General features: G+C 41.6%; 1 protein-coding gene across 1 annotated transcript in view; it reads right to left on the bottom strand.

Moving 5' to 3' along the window:
* Positions 1–220: 220 nt before the first annotated feature.
* LOC309560313 (vomeronasal type-2 receptor 26-like) overlaps positions 221–16,295 on the bottom strand; it is a gene marked incomplete at both ends in the record, with an annotated part of 49,613 nt that continues 33,538 nt past the window's right edge. Inside the window, 2 exons of the mRNA XM_082263929.1 lie at positions 221–1,128; positions 9,710–9,833. Of these exons, the coding sequence (XP_082120055.1) occupies positions 221–1,128; positions 9,710–9,833 (1,032 nt within the window). The remainder of the gene's footprint in view (positions 1,129–9,709; positions 9,834–16,295) is intronic.

Consider the following 16,295-nt stretch of genomic DNA (forward strand, 5'->3'; position numbering starts at 1 on the left):
ATATATTTCATGGTGCTCCTTCGGCACAATTACAATTTCTAGATGCTATGGAAGTGTTTATTAAACCTTTTGAATTCAGGTCCATTTTAAGCAGGCATGCAAGAATCAATGAATATACAGTTAATTTCCTACAAACTGAACAAGCCTATATATATATGCATTAAGGCACATTAAAAATTATGTAGTTATTTTCCAGTTCACTTAATTCGTTAATCACGGTTTACAGTATTCTTTTCCCCAGGATGTTGATTCTTGTATTCATCTCAGGGTTTAAAAGCAGTATATATAGTTTTGGGAAGAATATACATCCTAATATTCCAGCACTGGAGGTCAATATGGCGAATATCTCCACAGCCACCATGTATTTCCCTCTGGTGCTCAGATAGGCCGGGATCATGGAAATCCAGACACTGCAGAACACCAGCATGCTGAAGGTGATGTACTTGGCCTCATTAAAACTGTCCGGTAATGTCCTCACCATGAAAGCCAGAACAAAACTCACAGCTGCCAGAATCCCCATATAACCCAACATAGAGTAGAACCCAATAACTGACCCTTCATTACACTGAATGATGATCTTCCCAGGATAGGAGTCCATGTCATACTCTTGGTAGGGAGGAGACACTGACAGCCAAATAACACAGATTACAACTTGAATAAATGAACATAAAAACACAACACAATTAGACACTTTGTTTCCCACCCACGTCCTCCATACACTGCCGGGTTTGGTGGCTTTGAAGGCAATGCAGACTGTGATAGTCTTGGCCAGAACAGAAGAGACAGCGATGGAGAAGAAGATCCCAAATGATATTTGTCTCAGCATGCAGGTTATATCCACAGGACGTCCGAGGAACAAGAAGACGCAGAAGAAGCTCAGCAAGATGGAGGTCAGGAGGATGAAGCTTGCAGTCCGGTTATTGGCTTTCACAACTGGAGTGTCCCGGTAATAAATAAAGATTCCTGATATAAATAAAGTTATGGCACAAAATAATAAGTCTGCTAATGATATCATTATAACCATGGTATAATTTTCATAGAACAAAAAGTCAGTCAATTTAGGAATGCATTTCACGTTCCTTTCATCCGGCCACTCTTCATTGGGACACTTGTAGCAGCTATCGCTATCTGTAAAGATATAAATATTTCATTTCTTAATACACTTCCTTTTACTTCTTTTACATTTTTTTTTAATAATGTGCTTCCTCCCTAAACCTTTTCCATACCCTTAATGTTTTTAAAAGTTTCAATAATGCCCCCACTTCCTATTTTAAATAATACTCCGATTAGTTTTATCCCTCAGCTCAGACCCTTTGCCAATTTTGTTACCCATATGTGGACTCATTCTGTCCTATTAATATCATGTTTTAGGTGTGGCCTCCAGAACTGGGCACTGTATGCTAAATAAGATCTATCTAAATAACCATATAGAGGAATCAAGACCTCCTTTCTCCTGCTGGTGATCCCTCCAGTGATATAAAGATCTACTGTATATGGAGGAGCCGGGACCTGCTTCCTCCTGCTGGTGATCCCCCCAGTGGTAGCTTCAGATTTATATAGGAGAATCAGGACCTCCTTCCTCCTGCTTGTGATCCCTAAAGTGAAAACTAAAAATCTATATAAAGGAATCAGGACCTCCTTTCTCCTGCTATGGCGCTTTTCCACTGCATGGAACCGAACGGTTCAGCTCGCTTTTGTGCTTTTCCACTGATGGTACCGCATGGTACGGTGTAGGAACGGTTCAGTACGGTACGGTACGGCGCTTTTCCACTGCATGGAACCGAACGGTACGGCTCTCAAAAACAGTATCACCTCGATTGTGGTTCCAAGAGGTACCATACCCGGTACCATATCCCACAATCCTTTGCATGCAGTCACTACTAGCCACTGATTGGTCAGAGAATCCCACCCACCCTGTTGTTATCCCACCCACTTAACTTTAGTACTACTTTAGTGGAAAAGCAAACCATACCGTACCGTACCGAACCGTTCCAACACCGTACCATGCAGTACCAGCAGTGGAAAAGCAAACCGGACCAAACAGGGCCAAGTAGAGCCGAGCCGGTACTTGCAGTGGAAAAGTGCCAGTGACCTCTCTAGTCATATAAAGATCTATATAGAGGAATCAGGACCTCTTTCCTCCTGTTGGTTACCCCTCTAGTAATATAAAGATCTATATAGAGGAATCAGGACCTCCTTCCTCCTGCTGATGATCGCTCTAGTGATATAAAGATCTATATAGAGGAATCAGGACCTCCTTCCTCCTGCTGGTGATCGCTCTAGTGATATAAAGATCTATGTAGCAGAATCAGGACCTCCTTCCTCCTGCTGGTGATCCCTCCAGTGATAACTTAAGCTCTATATAGGATACTCATAACTTCATTTTTTTCTGCTGTTGATTTCTTTAATGATAATGTCCGATTTATATAGGGGAATCAGGATCTCGATCCTCCTGAGTACTACTTAAAGATCCATATAGGGCCATCAGGACTGCCTTCCTACTACTGGTGATCCCTCTAGCAATAACTAAAGATGTATATAGTTAAATCAAGATCTCCTTTCATCCTCTGGTGATCCCTCTATTAGGGATGATCGAACTTTTCAAAAGTTCGGTTCGGCCAGAACATCCGAACTTCCCGAAAGTTCGGTCCAGATTTCAGAACCCCATTGAAATCAATGGGACCCGAACTTCGGTAATCAAAAACCACCATTTTGAAGCCCTAAACCCTAAAAAGTGCCTAGGGTTCTGGGTCATACCCCAGGGACTATTAATCACACAAAAAAAAAGTTCTTACAAATTGTCATTTTTGATAGAGAGCCAATTATTGAAAAAAAAAAAAAAATAAATAAAATAAAGAAAAAAATTATTTGGATTTAGTATCTGAGGCGTCTAAAAAGTGTACCTGTGAAGTTTCAGCTCTGTAGCATGTCCAGAAACCAGAAAAAAATATAATTTTTCAGTAGAGCAGGGATGGTGGTACCCTCCTTTTACACCTATATGATCTTTTTTTTCTGGTTCTGGACATGCTACAGAGCTGAAACTTCACAGGTACACTTTTAGACCCCCCCACCCCCAGACACAAAATCACACAAAAAAGTTCTTAAAAATCGTCATTTTTGATAGAGAGCCAATTATTGGAAAAATTAAAAAAAAAATTAAAAAAAGAAAAAAAATTCTTTGGATTTAGTATCTGGGGGGTCTAAAAAGTGTACCTGTGAAGTTTCAGCTCTGTAGCATGTCCAGAACCCCCCAAAAAATAGCATTTTTCTTATAATTTTTATTAGAACAGGAATACGGCTTCTCTACGGCGTTTTTTCTTGCAGGCATTTATCGGGCATTTTTGGAGGCAGGCATGACTTTTTTTGGAATAGTGTCTGGGGGGTCTAAAAAGTGTACCTGTGAAGTTTCAGCTCTGTAGCATGTCCAGAACCAGAAAAAAGATAATTTTTCAGTAGAGCAGGGATGGTGGTACCCTCCTTTTACACCTATATGATCTTTTTTTTCTGGTTCTGGACATGCTACAGAGCTGAAACTTCACAGGTACACCTTTTAGACCCCCCAGACACAAAATCACACAAAAACGTTCTTAAAATTGTCATTTTTGATAGAGAGAGCCAATTATTGAAAAAAAAAAAAAAAATTAAAAAAAGAAAAAAAATTCTTTGGACTTAGTATCTGGGGGGGGGGGGGGTCTAAAAAGTGTACCTGTGAAGTTTTAGCTCTGTAGCATGTCCAGAACCAGAAAAAAAAAAGATAGTTTGTATTAGTGCAATTATAGAACAGGATAGTGGCTTCTCGCTTTTCACACCTTGCCGGTTTAGTAGCAAGCGTTTTTTTGGGCATTTTTTGGGTTCTTTGGAGGCAGGAAAAACATCTGAACTTGTGTATAGTGGTATATATACCACTATACACAAGTTCAGATGTTTTGCCTACCTCCAAAGAACCCAAAAAAATGGCCAAAAAAACTCTAGTGTCAAAAAAAAAAAAACGCCCAGGTGTGTTGTTGCAGGCATTTTTTTGGGGTTTTTGGAGGCAGGCAAAACATCTGAACTTGTGTATAGTGGTATATACACACACATACTTATATGTATTTTACACTTAGACATATACAGGTGTTATAGGAGCGTAACCATATTAGTGTAAATGATTTCATTAGCGCAAGCATATATTTCTGCTACTATCACACCTATATATGTCTAGGTGTATATATATACATATAAGTATGTGTGTATATATACCCGTATACACAAGTTCAGATGTTTTGCCTGCCTCCAAAAACCCCCAAAAAATGCCTGCAACAACACACCTGGGCGTTTTTTTTTTGGCGCTAGCGTTTTTTTGGGCATTTTTTTGGGTTCTTTGGAGGCAGGCAAAACATCTGAACTTGTGTATACGGGTATATATACACACATACTTATATGTATATATACACCTAGACTTATATAGGTGTGATAGTAGCAGAAATATATGCTTGCGCTAATGAAATCATTTACACTAATATGGTTACGCTCCTATAACACCTATATATGTGTATGTGTAAAATACATATAAGTGTGTGTGTATATATACCCCTATACACAAGTTCAGATGTTTTGCCTGCCTGCAAAAACCCCAAAAAAATGCCTGCAATAACACACCTGGGCGTTTTTTTTTTTTTTTTATTTGACGCTAGCGTTTTTTTTGGCATTTTTTTGGGTTCTTTGGAGGCAGGCAAAACATCTGAACTTGTGTATAGTGGTATATATACACACACACTTATATGTATTTTACACATACACATATATAGGTGTGATAGGAGCATAACTATATTGGTGTTAATTATTTCATTAGCGCAAGTAGTGTTTTCTGCTCCTTTCACACCTATATATGTGCAGGTGTATATATACATACACCCCCTATACACATGTTCAGATGTCATGCCTGACTCCAAACATGTGCTCAAAAAATCCCTATAGACGCCTGCAACCAAAAAGCAAGCTGACAGGGGTGAAACCATATTACTGCAGCGAGAGTGACTTCAGAGAAACTAGCTTTTCTCTATAGCGGTCACCCTGATATGGAAGGGTTTGGTCACCCTGCCATAGCAGTCACTGTCAGTTCACCCTACACTACATTACGGTCACCCTGGTATGGAAGGGCTTGGTCACCCTGCCATAGCAGTCAGTTAACCCTACACTACATTACAGTCACCCTGGCACTTCACACTTTCCCTACAGAAACTACATTTTTGCATCTAACTAAAGTGTAAAGGAGCACTCTATCTACACTAGATATCCCTTTCCTCACACTAATAAATGCTAAATGACACTTTTAAAGTAAAATTAACAGAACTGCTTCCACTCTCTTCCATGTCCCTGTATAACAATGCTAGGAATTTGGCGGGGGATATCTTATATACTGGGGGGCGTATTCACTAATGATTGGCCTAGGGACCCCCTAGTCACTCAAATCACATTCCTAGCATTCTCCTGCCCCCTCAATTGGCTTTTGCTAATGGTTCTGGTCCAATCACAGGCTTTTAAAACCCATTTCCTGGCCCATTGCATTTTGGTCGGTTCTGGTTGCCGAATTCCGATCTTTTTCACCAAAAAGTTCTAAATTCGGCCGAACCTCGAACAGTCAACTTTCGGGTCGAACCGATGGTCGACCCGAACCGTTCGATCATCCCTACTAGTGATAACTTAGATTCTCTTTTAAAGGAAGGAGGATCTTCTTCCTCCTGCTGGTGATCCCTCTAGTGATAACTAAAGATCTATATAGAGGAATCAGGACCTCCTTCCTTATACTGGAACCCCTTCCAGAGATAAGGATCTGTATAGGGGATTCAGGACCTAATCTCTCCTGAAGCTGAACCCTATAATGTTAACTAAAGATCTACTGTATACAAATGCTTCAGGACCTCCTCCCTCATGCTGGTGATCACTAGGGATGATCGAACTTTTGAAAAGTTTGGTTCGACCAGAACACCCGAATTTCCCGAAAGTTCGGTTCGGATTCCAGGACCCCATTAAAATCAATGGGACCCGAACTTCTGGAATCAAAAAACACAATGTTGAAGCCCTAAAACCCAATAAATGCCCCTAAAAAGTGCCTAGGGTCCTGGGTCATGCCCTATGGACTATGAATCAGGCAAAAAAAATTGTCGTTTTTGATAGAGAGCCAATTATTGAAAAAATTATTGAAAAAAAAAAAAGAGAGATTTCTTTGGATTTAGTGTCTGGGGGGTCTAAAAAGTGTACCTGTGAAGTTTCAGCTCTGTAGCATGTCCAGAACCAGAAAAAAAAGAGATTATTTTTATTAGAATTTCAGTAGCGCAGGGATGGTGTTACCCTCCTTTCACACCTGGGCGTTTTTCAGGCGTATTTTGGGCGTTTTCTTTTAACTTCTGTATAAGGGTATATATATATATATATATATATATATATATATATATATGTGTGTGTGTGTATATATATATATATATATATATATATATATATATATATATATATATATATGTGTGTGTGTGTGTGTGTGTATATACATATACATACCCATATATATATATATATATATATATATATATATATATATATATATACAGTTCTATTCAAAATTATTCAACCCCCACTGAAATTGATTGTTTTGGCCAGTTTGACATTGATTTTGATCATTCAGTCATCCTGCTTACGAATAAATCAAAGAGGCACGTGTAGGTCAGACAAATATAACATTTATAATGAAATAACCACAAATGTCTTTTCTGTGCTCACATCATTATCAGTTTTATTCAACCCCCAAGTGACATTCAATCTTAATACTTAGTACAACATCCTTTTACAGTTATAACAGCTTTTAAACGTGAAGCATAGCTTGACACAAGTGTCTTGCAGCGATCTACGGGTATCTTCGCCCATTCGTCATGGGCAAAAGCCTCCAGTTCAGTCACATTCTTAGGCTTGTGCACTGCAACTGCTTTCTTTAAGTCCCACCAGAGGTTCTCAATCGGATTTAAGTCTGGTGACTGTGATGGCCACTCCAAAATGTTCCAGCCTTTAATCTGCAACCATGCTCTAGTGGACTTGGAGGTATGCTTGGGATCATTGTCCTGTTGAAAGGTCCAACGTCTCCCAAGCCTCAGGTTTGTGATGGACTGCATCACATTGTCATCCAATATCTCCTGGTACTGAAGAGAATTCATGGTACCTTGCACACGCTGAAGCTTCCCTGTACCTGCAGAAGCAAAACAGCCCCAAAGCATGATTGACCCCCTGCCATGCTTCACAGTAGGCAAGGTGTTCTTTTCTTCATAGGCCTTGTTCTTCCTCCTCCAAACATAGCGTTGATCCATGGGCCCAAACAGTTCTAATTTTGTTTCATCAGTCCACAGAACACTATCCCAAAACTTCTGTGGTTTGTCCACATGACGTTTGGCATACTGCAGTCGACTCTTCTTATTCTTTGGAGACAGCAAGGGGGTGCACCTGGGAGTTCTGGCATGGAGGCCTTCATTACGCAGTGTGCGCCGTATTGTCTGAGCAGAAACTTCAGTACCCACATCTGACAAATCTTTTCTCAGTTCCTCAGCAGTCACACGGGGACTTTTCTCCACTCTACGCTTCAGGTAGCGCACAGCAGTCGAAGTCAGCATCTTCTTTCTGCCACGACCAGGTAGCGTTTCAACAGTGCCCTTTGCCTTGAATTTGCAAATGATGCTTCCTATGGTGTCTCTTGGTATGTTTAACATCTTTGCAATCTTCTTATAGCCATTGCCCTTTCTGTGAAGAGTAATCACCTCTTCTCTTGTCTTCCTGGACCATTCTCTTGACTTCACCATGTTTGTAACCACACCAGTAAATGTCTAGAAGGAGCTGAGTATCACAGTCATTTTAAAGCTGCCTAATTGGTGCTTATTAGGCTTTATTGCTGCTCCCTGACATCCACAGGTGTTTTAAATACCTGATTGAAAACACTTCAATAAACCTCTGTTCTTCAGAGTGGTAGTCTTTAAGGGGTTGAATAATTGTGTCAATGAAGAATTCACAAAAGAAACATTTACTACTGTATTACAAAACCAATTGATGTCATTTTAGTTGCATATGGTTCTTTAAGAAGTCCTTGTAGGATTTCATTCTGAATACAATTACAAATGTACACTAAATTCCCTAAAACCCTTTACAGCATTGGGGGGGGGGGGGGGGGGTTGAATAATTTTGAATACAACTGTATATATATATATGTATGTATACCCCTAACTGCATAGTGGGGTCACCCTGGCATGGCAGAGTCAGGTCACCTAAACTACACTACGGTCACCCTGACACGTACTACTATCCCTACTAAAACTAGATTTTTTAATCTAACTATAGTGGTATATAGTACCCTAACTACACTGCATATCCCTTTCCACACACTAATAATTGCAAAATGACACTGGAGCTTTACAAGCAGCAGGAGAAACACAAATGCTTCCACTATCTTCCACAGCCTCTGTATTACAGTGCTAGAGTTTTGGCGGGGCTATGTTATATACTGGGGGGCGTATGGGGGGGCCTATTCACTCCTAATTGGCCTCTGGACCCCGTAGTCACTCCAATCACATTTTACTGATGTTTCTGGGCCAATCATAGGCTTTTAAATCCCAGTTCCTGTCCCATTGCATTTTGGGCAGTTCTGGTGGCCGAATTCCGAACTTTTACTGCAAAAAGTCGGCCAAATTTCGAACAGCCAATGTTCGGGTCGAACCGATGGTCGACCCGAACCGTTCGATCATCCCTAGTGATCACTCTAGTGATATAAAGTTCTATATAGGGTAATCTGGACTCTTTCCTTCTGCTGGTGATCCTTCTAGCTATAGATTAAGATTTAAATTGGGAAATCAGACCCACCTTTCTTATGCTGGTGATCCCTCTAGAAGCACTCCAGAATTCTTTTAGCTTTCCCCACTGCCAAACTACACTGTTTTCTCAATTTGCAGCCATCTGAAATAAGCACCCCCAAATATTTTTCCTTTGTGCTTTTGGCCAACACCATTGTACTCTGTCATAGGATTCGGTTTCCTTAAATCAGGGGTGTCCAAACTATGGCCCTCCAGCTGTTAAGGAACTACAATTCCCATGAGGCATTGTAAATCTCTGACATTCACAGACATAACTAGGCATGATGGGAATTGTAGTTCCTGAACAGCTGGAGGGCCATAGTTTGGACATAGCTGCCTTAAGTGAATATGACCAATCTTCCAGCAATCTTCCAGCAATGCCAATTCATGTTCCATGGTTAAGAAACATACAGGAATATTGATCCTATTACACACCTTTGTTTCATCAATAAAAAGGCATGACTTGCCCACCAAAATGTCCCAAAATGTTTGGCGGGCCTACAGTTATAATTTATTAACAAAAATGAAGTAATGCAAGAGACATATTTCAAAAGTTCAGTCAATGACAATTTGAGGAACTATATTTTTAGCAGATTAGGGAAATAAAGTATTTAGGGAAATAAAAATGAAATGCAATATGTATTCACTCATTGCTTTCTACAAACCAACAGGCTATAACATCAAGGCATCTACTCTATAGTAGATATTAATGAGGTCCATGTCTGATCCCCACCTCTCAAAACAGAAGGATTAGAAAGGAACACATAAAACATAAACATAAGACCACTAAGACAGAGACTATGGTTGCATTTCATGGTCTCCATGCAGTGAAGGATGAGAAAGCCCCGTACCTGTTACATTGGACACCTCCCCCTCAGAACACGGGACACAGTCATAGCAACAAACATAGATACTTCCACTTGGAGCTTTCCTGTATCCAGGAAGACAGGGGGCAGTGCAGCGGGATTTTGGAACCTTATACATAAAAATATAACTTATGCATTTGTAGGTTCAGCAATAATATTTTAACAGTATGTGCATTAAAAAAGGCTTTTTAATTGGTTGGTTGATTAACCACTTAAGCCCCGGAAGATTTTACCCCCATTCCGACCAGGGGGTATTTTGCGATTCGGCACTGCGTGACTTTAACGGACAATTGCGCGGTCGTGCGACGCTGTACCTAAACGAATTTGGCGTCCTTTTTTTCCCACAAACAGAGCTTTCTTTTGGTGGTATTTGATCACCTGTGCGATTTTTTGATCATGCGCTATAAACAAAAAAAGAGCGTCAATTTTGCAAAAATAGCAATATTTTTCACATTTTTTTATATGAAATTCCCCCCAAAAAAAAAAGTAAAAATCAAAATTTTTTAACATTTTCGGCCAATTTATTTTATGCTACATATGTTTGGTAAAAAAAATCGCAAAAAGCGTATTTTGATTGGTTTGCGCAAAAGTTATCGCGTTTACTAACAAAGGGAAAGATTTTTGTCATTTTTGTTGTTTTTTTTTTTAACGCGTAATGGCGGCGATCTGCGATTTTTTTTGTGGTACTGCGACATTGCGGCGGACAGATCGGACCCTTGACTGACATTTTTGACACTTTTGGGGTTACCAGTGACATTTCTACAGTAATCAGTGCTATATATATGCACTGTTACTGTAAAAATACACTGGTAGTGAAGGGGTTAACTTTATTTGGGAGGGAGGGGCTGTGTGTGTCCCTAGGGGCGTGCTTTCTACTGTGATTGGCTGTGGCTTGAGCTGTAAGGACACTGATCAATGGATCTACATAGTAGATCCATGTGATCAGTGTCTTTACAGCGAGGAGAATGACAGGTGGCTTGTTTACACAAGCTGCCTGACATTCTCCTTCTCCCCCGCCGATCGCCGAGTGGCCGGCGGACATCGGGTCCGCTGGTCACACGCGCGGGGGGTCCGTGACCACGCGGGAGCGCGCCTCCGGCGGCGTGCGCTCGCTCCCTAGACCCTCACAAGCAAGCAACGTAGCCCTACGTTAGTTTGCCTGTGAGGGGCTGACCGCCGACGTAGATAGTCGTGCGGCGGTCGGCAAGTGGTTAAGGCTTGGTCATTGAAAACACAACAATTTGCTTTAGATGTCTCTCATTCTAGGTGTCTTTACGCCTGTTCTTAACCACTTGCCGACCGTCGCACGACTATTTACGGCGGCGGTCAGCCCCTCACAGGCAAAGCGACATAGGACTACATGGCTAGCCTGTGAGTCTCTAGGGAGTGAGCGTGCGCCCCCGCTCGGTCACTGACCCCCCCACGCGTGTTCCCGGGTGACCCGATGTTCGCCGGGCACTCGCGATTGTCGTTACACCGGGAGAAAGGCAGGCGGCTGTCATTCTTCCCTGTGTAAGAATGGAGATCAAACGGTTCTGCTATGTAGGACCGTTGATCTCTGTTCTTACACCAGTAGCCACATCCAATCACAGTAAGAAACACGCCCCTAGGGACACACTTATCCCCTCCCTCTCCAATAAAGTTAACCCCTTCACTGCCAGTGTCATTTTTGCAGTAACAGTGCATTTGTATAGCACTGATTACTGTAGTAATGTCACTGGTATCCCCAAAAGTGTCAAAAATGTCAGTCAAGGGTCCGATCTGTCCGCCGCAATGTCACAGTCCCGCAAAAAAAATTGCAGATCGCCGCCATTACTCTTTAAAAAAAAAAACAACAAAAATGACAAAAATCTTTCCCTTAGTTAGTAAACGCAATAACTTTTGCGCAAACCAATCAAAATACGCTTTTTTACCAAACATATGTAGCATAAAACAAATTGGCCTAAAATGTTGAAAAATTTTGATTTTTACATTTTTTTGGGGGAATTTCATATAAAAAAATTTGAAAAATATTGTTATTTTGCAAAATTTACGCTCTTTTTTTGCTTATAGCGCATGATCAAAAAATCGCACAGGTGATCAAATACCACCAAAAGAAAGCTCTGTTTGTGGGAAAAAAAAGGACATCAAATTTGTTTAGGTACAGCGTCGCACGACTGCGCAATTGTCTGTTAAAGTCACGCAGTGCCGAATCGCAAAATAGGCCCTGGTCAGGAAGGGGTAAAATCTTCCGGGGCTTAAGTGGTTAAAGCAAAACTTCTAGTAGCAAGAATTCATCATTAAAGTGTATGTCCATCCAAAACTTTTTTGAACAAGTAAATGAATTCGCTCAGGGCTCTATTCATGTTGCAGCAAATACTAAACGTCATGCCACACTTGGTGGGTGGTATTGCCACCAAACGTGACCCGCTTAAGTGGTTTGTAATTTTTAGGGTCTAAATAAGCCTCTTGAATGCCTCTGCCACTGCAGATCTCTTTTCAGAGGGACAGTAATCACTGCTACATGTATGAACGAACCCTTTGAGAGATTTACCCTTACGTCCACCAAATAATGGTTTATAAGAACAGGAAGTGAATAAAATCTAAACCCTAAAATCCACAATAGCACCTGCATTTAGATTTTTAACCCAAAAAAAAAAGCCGCCAGTACAATTTGTTGACCTCAAACTAAAAAGGGACAACCTTCTGTTTAGAAATGTTCACTCTAATTCCACCAAATTCAGGTAACATAATCTGCTTACCAGAATAATTTGACAACCATAAATTGTGTTGTCAAAGAGTTCTTTCCATCTCCTGACATCTATTACAGTTGGTAGACCCCTGGCATCTATTGCATCCACAAGAAGGAGCTAACTCTTTCTTTTCCCCAATTCACCGAGCGTACTCTCAGTTAGACTACCTATTAGTCCATGGGCCCCCCATTTGCAGCCCTCCATCCTGGAGACTCAAAAAAGCATTGCTTCAATCTCCTGAAATCTGTTCTGAACTGGAGAATAATCTGTCTTAATATATCTCCCTCACTTCATAATCACCTCTTGGTTTGGGAAACCCATCAACCAGTCATACGTGGCTCATTGATTAAGATAGGTGCCAAACTTAGGCGGGAGAGAACCCTGCAGGTGGAAACTTTGCTTACCAGTCTGCATTGTTTAGAATGTGCCTACAAGGCCAGCTTGGTGTGATCGGCCTACCAAGAGCTCCTTAAGAAGCAGGAGGAGATTAATTCTGTCCTGTTTCATAAAGCTAAACAGAAATTGGCCTGGCTCCATCATACGATGTACAAGTTCTCTAACAAGCCTGGCACTCTTCTTGCCAGGGCATTACGGGGTCCATGTGCTGGGACCTATATCCCCCAAATCCCTACATCCATAGGTAACAAGATATCCACTTCAGACACAATGGCCTCTGAATTCTGCTCCTTTCTGCTTTTTGGAGTGGCCTTCAGCTTCGCCACTTCTTCCATCAGCTCTCTAAATCTCCTGGCATTCTATACACCACATCTTTTGGCACTGTCTGAAAATACAGCCATTTTGGCGAGAGGTAAACGGTATAATTAAACGACTCACCGTCATTGACTTACATGACAACCTGGTGACAAGCCTGCCTGTTACACCTTTCTGAGAGGCCTATTCGGAAGTACAAGGCCTCCCTCACCATTCAGCTCTTCAATGCTGTGAAGGCCTGTATACCGATTTGAGGGAAAGAACCCCATACAAAGTCTCTCTGGTTCACTAAAGTGAATGAGCTCAGGGACATGGAACACCTCAGGGCCACTCTACATAACACGTAGAAGTCTTTCACTGAAACATGGAGACCTTGGCAATATTTTGTTTATACTGAGGCTTACCATAACAAATTCACACACCTTACTTGATTGACCCACTCCTTTTGCCTACTCCATGGGAGAATACAGCCCTCCTCTTCCCCTGCCTTCCCTCTCTTATTCTCCCTTGTCTCTCCTTCTGGTCCTATACTCTCTTCCCCATTGTATCTCCCTCTTTTCCCCTACTCCTCCAACCCCCCCCCCCTCCATTTTTTTTCTTTCCTTTTCCCTCCTTGGTGCCCTTGCCTTTCCGCCCCATCCCATAATTTACTGATCTGTTTTTGTCCTAAAAATTTGCTAATCAGTTCTTGTCCCTTTTTCTGTCCTCCTTAGCAATGCCTTATCTTGTTTCCTGGAACATCCTGTCTAGCGGCAATACAGTTTGCCCCGGCATATGCTTAATTCTGGTGATGTCCTTATGGTGGTTCTATCCCTTTGAATTTTTGGTTTTATACGTACCAATCTTGGATATCCTTTATTGCTAAATCTCAAACATTACTGTGATATGTTGGGCTATCTTGGGCATTGTAATTGGTCTATTCACAATGGACCAATGAAGTGCTTTCCATTACCCTTTCATCAACAATCCACAGACACCATCCCCAAAACCTGCCGGGCAGGATGGTTTTGGCCTCCACAAACAAGCAAGTCAAATAGCGCTTTCCATCAATAGCCAAGGAGTAACATTCTCAAATAGATGCTGAGCTCATAAAAGATATAGGACAGAACAGCCTCATAGTGTAGTATAAAAGGGTAGAATGTATTAAAATACAAAATAATTTACTCACATGGTACATAAAAACATAATATATGCATATCTAAAGTATCCAAGGCAATATCACACATCATGTAGACTCCAACCTTCGCGTTTCATCATAGTGTGACTTCCTTAGAGGCAACCTTAAGGTTTTGAGGGGTCCATGTTTTTTGTCACTTCACACCTTTCATATATTTGGACTTTTGATGGACTAATATACATGTTCTGATAAAAAAATCTATAAAAGTCTCAAACAGAAACAGAGATAGCAATAAAAATGCTTTTCTTTGTTCTATGCCAGGAAAGCTATAGCCTTATGCTGGAAGAAACCAACCCCCCCCCCCCCCCCCTTCTACTACACTATGGAAAAAACTGGTTAACGAAGTACTCTAACTTTATAAAGACACCTGCACGGATAGAGGATAGAGGATGCCCAAAAAGTATGACAGAGTCTGGGCTAAATGGCTAGCGGAACCCTCTACGGTGGGGATGGATTAACTGGGTCGTCACCTAGGTAGATCCGTCTTGATACCTTGCTACCTGTGATGGTATTCAACGTCACTGGGAGTGAAAGACAGATAATTAATAGTTTGAATTGCTTCAGATGGGACTGTAATATTTGTCAGCAATATCTCTCAGGAAATGTAGGAAGATGAATGGTTTGACTTTTTAGATTGCTAGATAGTGAGATGGGATGGGGTTTGTTATTGGTAAGTGCCTGTATTCCTTTGTTCTATTGTTTCTGTCTGCCTTAAGATAAACTTATTATGGGATGTATATGGGTATGTGGATTGGCTGCTAAGGGGGAGGAGGGATTGTCCCACAGTGTATATGTCTTTGTGCCTGTGTTTGAATAAACAGTCTGTTTTTACCCCTTCATGAAGTCTCGACTCATGTTTGGGGGAATATGCTACAAGGGATTGCTATGCTCTTCATACTCCCTTGGATAATCACTAAGCTCTTGTAAGAGCTTGTTCCTGCTTCACTTTCTGGGGAAAGCGAGGTTCAACCTGGAGCCTTGTTGTAGGTCCAGGGTGGGTAGGGGACGGCGAGACCCCAACCAAGCTGCGGCGGTTCGTGGGGTCTGAGGTGGTTATGGTGTCTTGTGGAGTGCTTGGAGCCCTCGGGAAGCACTAGGAGCATCCGTCAATGGAGGTACCCAGTCAGGGTGCTGGCTGATCCGTTACACTACTTATCCCACATTGCTATCTGGCCTTAATCAGCTGCTACTTGACCACTTGCCCCCCACCCCCAGAGCATGAACCGTGCCTATTCTTATGCCTATTCTTATGTTTCGATGATACCAGACTTCTTCTTATTGTTTAACCTTCCTAGCGGTATTCCCGAGCGTGACTCGTGGTTAGATTTTAGAGCCAAAAGCGGTAACCCCGAGCCACACTCGGGGTACCGCTAGGAAGATCGCTGGATCCTGGTAGAGGTTTTACTTACCTTTTCTCCGGGATCCAGCGAAGAATGCTGGCGGTATGCGGCGGCGGAGCTTCCTCCCGATTGTCTGCGAGCCCCGGCTTCCGTCTCTGGCGACGTGACGTCTGCCGGGGGGTGGAACCGGCGGCAAATTCAAATGTAAAACACACCAAACACACTGATACCATTCAAAATAGAAAAAAATCACATTACATTGCCCCCAGTGCCCTTTCCTGCAGTTTTACTGTACTTTTTATGTAAATATATGTATATATATATATACGTAATTCTTGTGAATGAGCAGCCCAAACCAACTGTATACATTATATATATATTATATAAATATATATATATATTGTGAGGGATTAGCTCGGTGGTAGGCGTGGATGACCCCTTTGGGGGTGCGTTTTCACAGAGAGATAGCCGAGCAGTGGTTGCAAACATCACTGATTTATTAATGCAATTTACTTCACACAATTGCAAGCCTCAAAACAGCCAAAATAAAATAAAACAAAATAAATCCTTGCCTCTGTGGGCGGCTACCTTCTCACACACTGGAACCTACC

This window comes from Pelophylax lessonae (assembly GCF_965119305.1).
Source record: "Pelophylax lessonae genome assembly, chromosome: 1".
In the NCBI taxonomy this organism is placed as follows: Eukaryota; Metazoa; Chordata; class Amphibia; order Anura; family Ranidae; genus Pelophylax; species Pelophylax lessonae.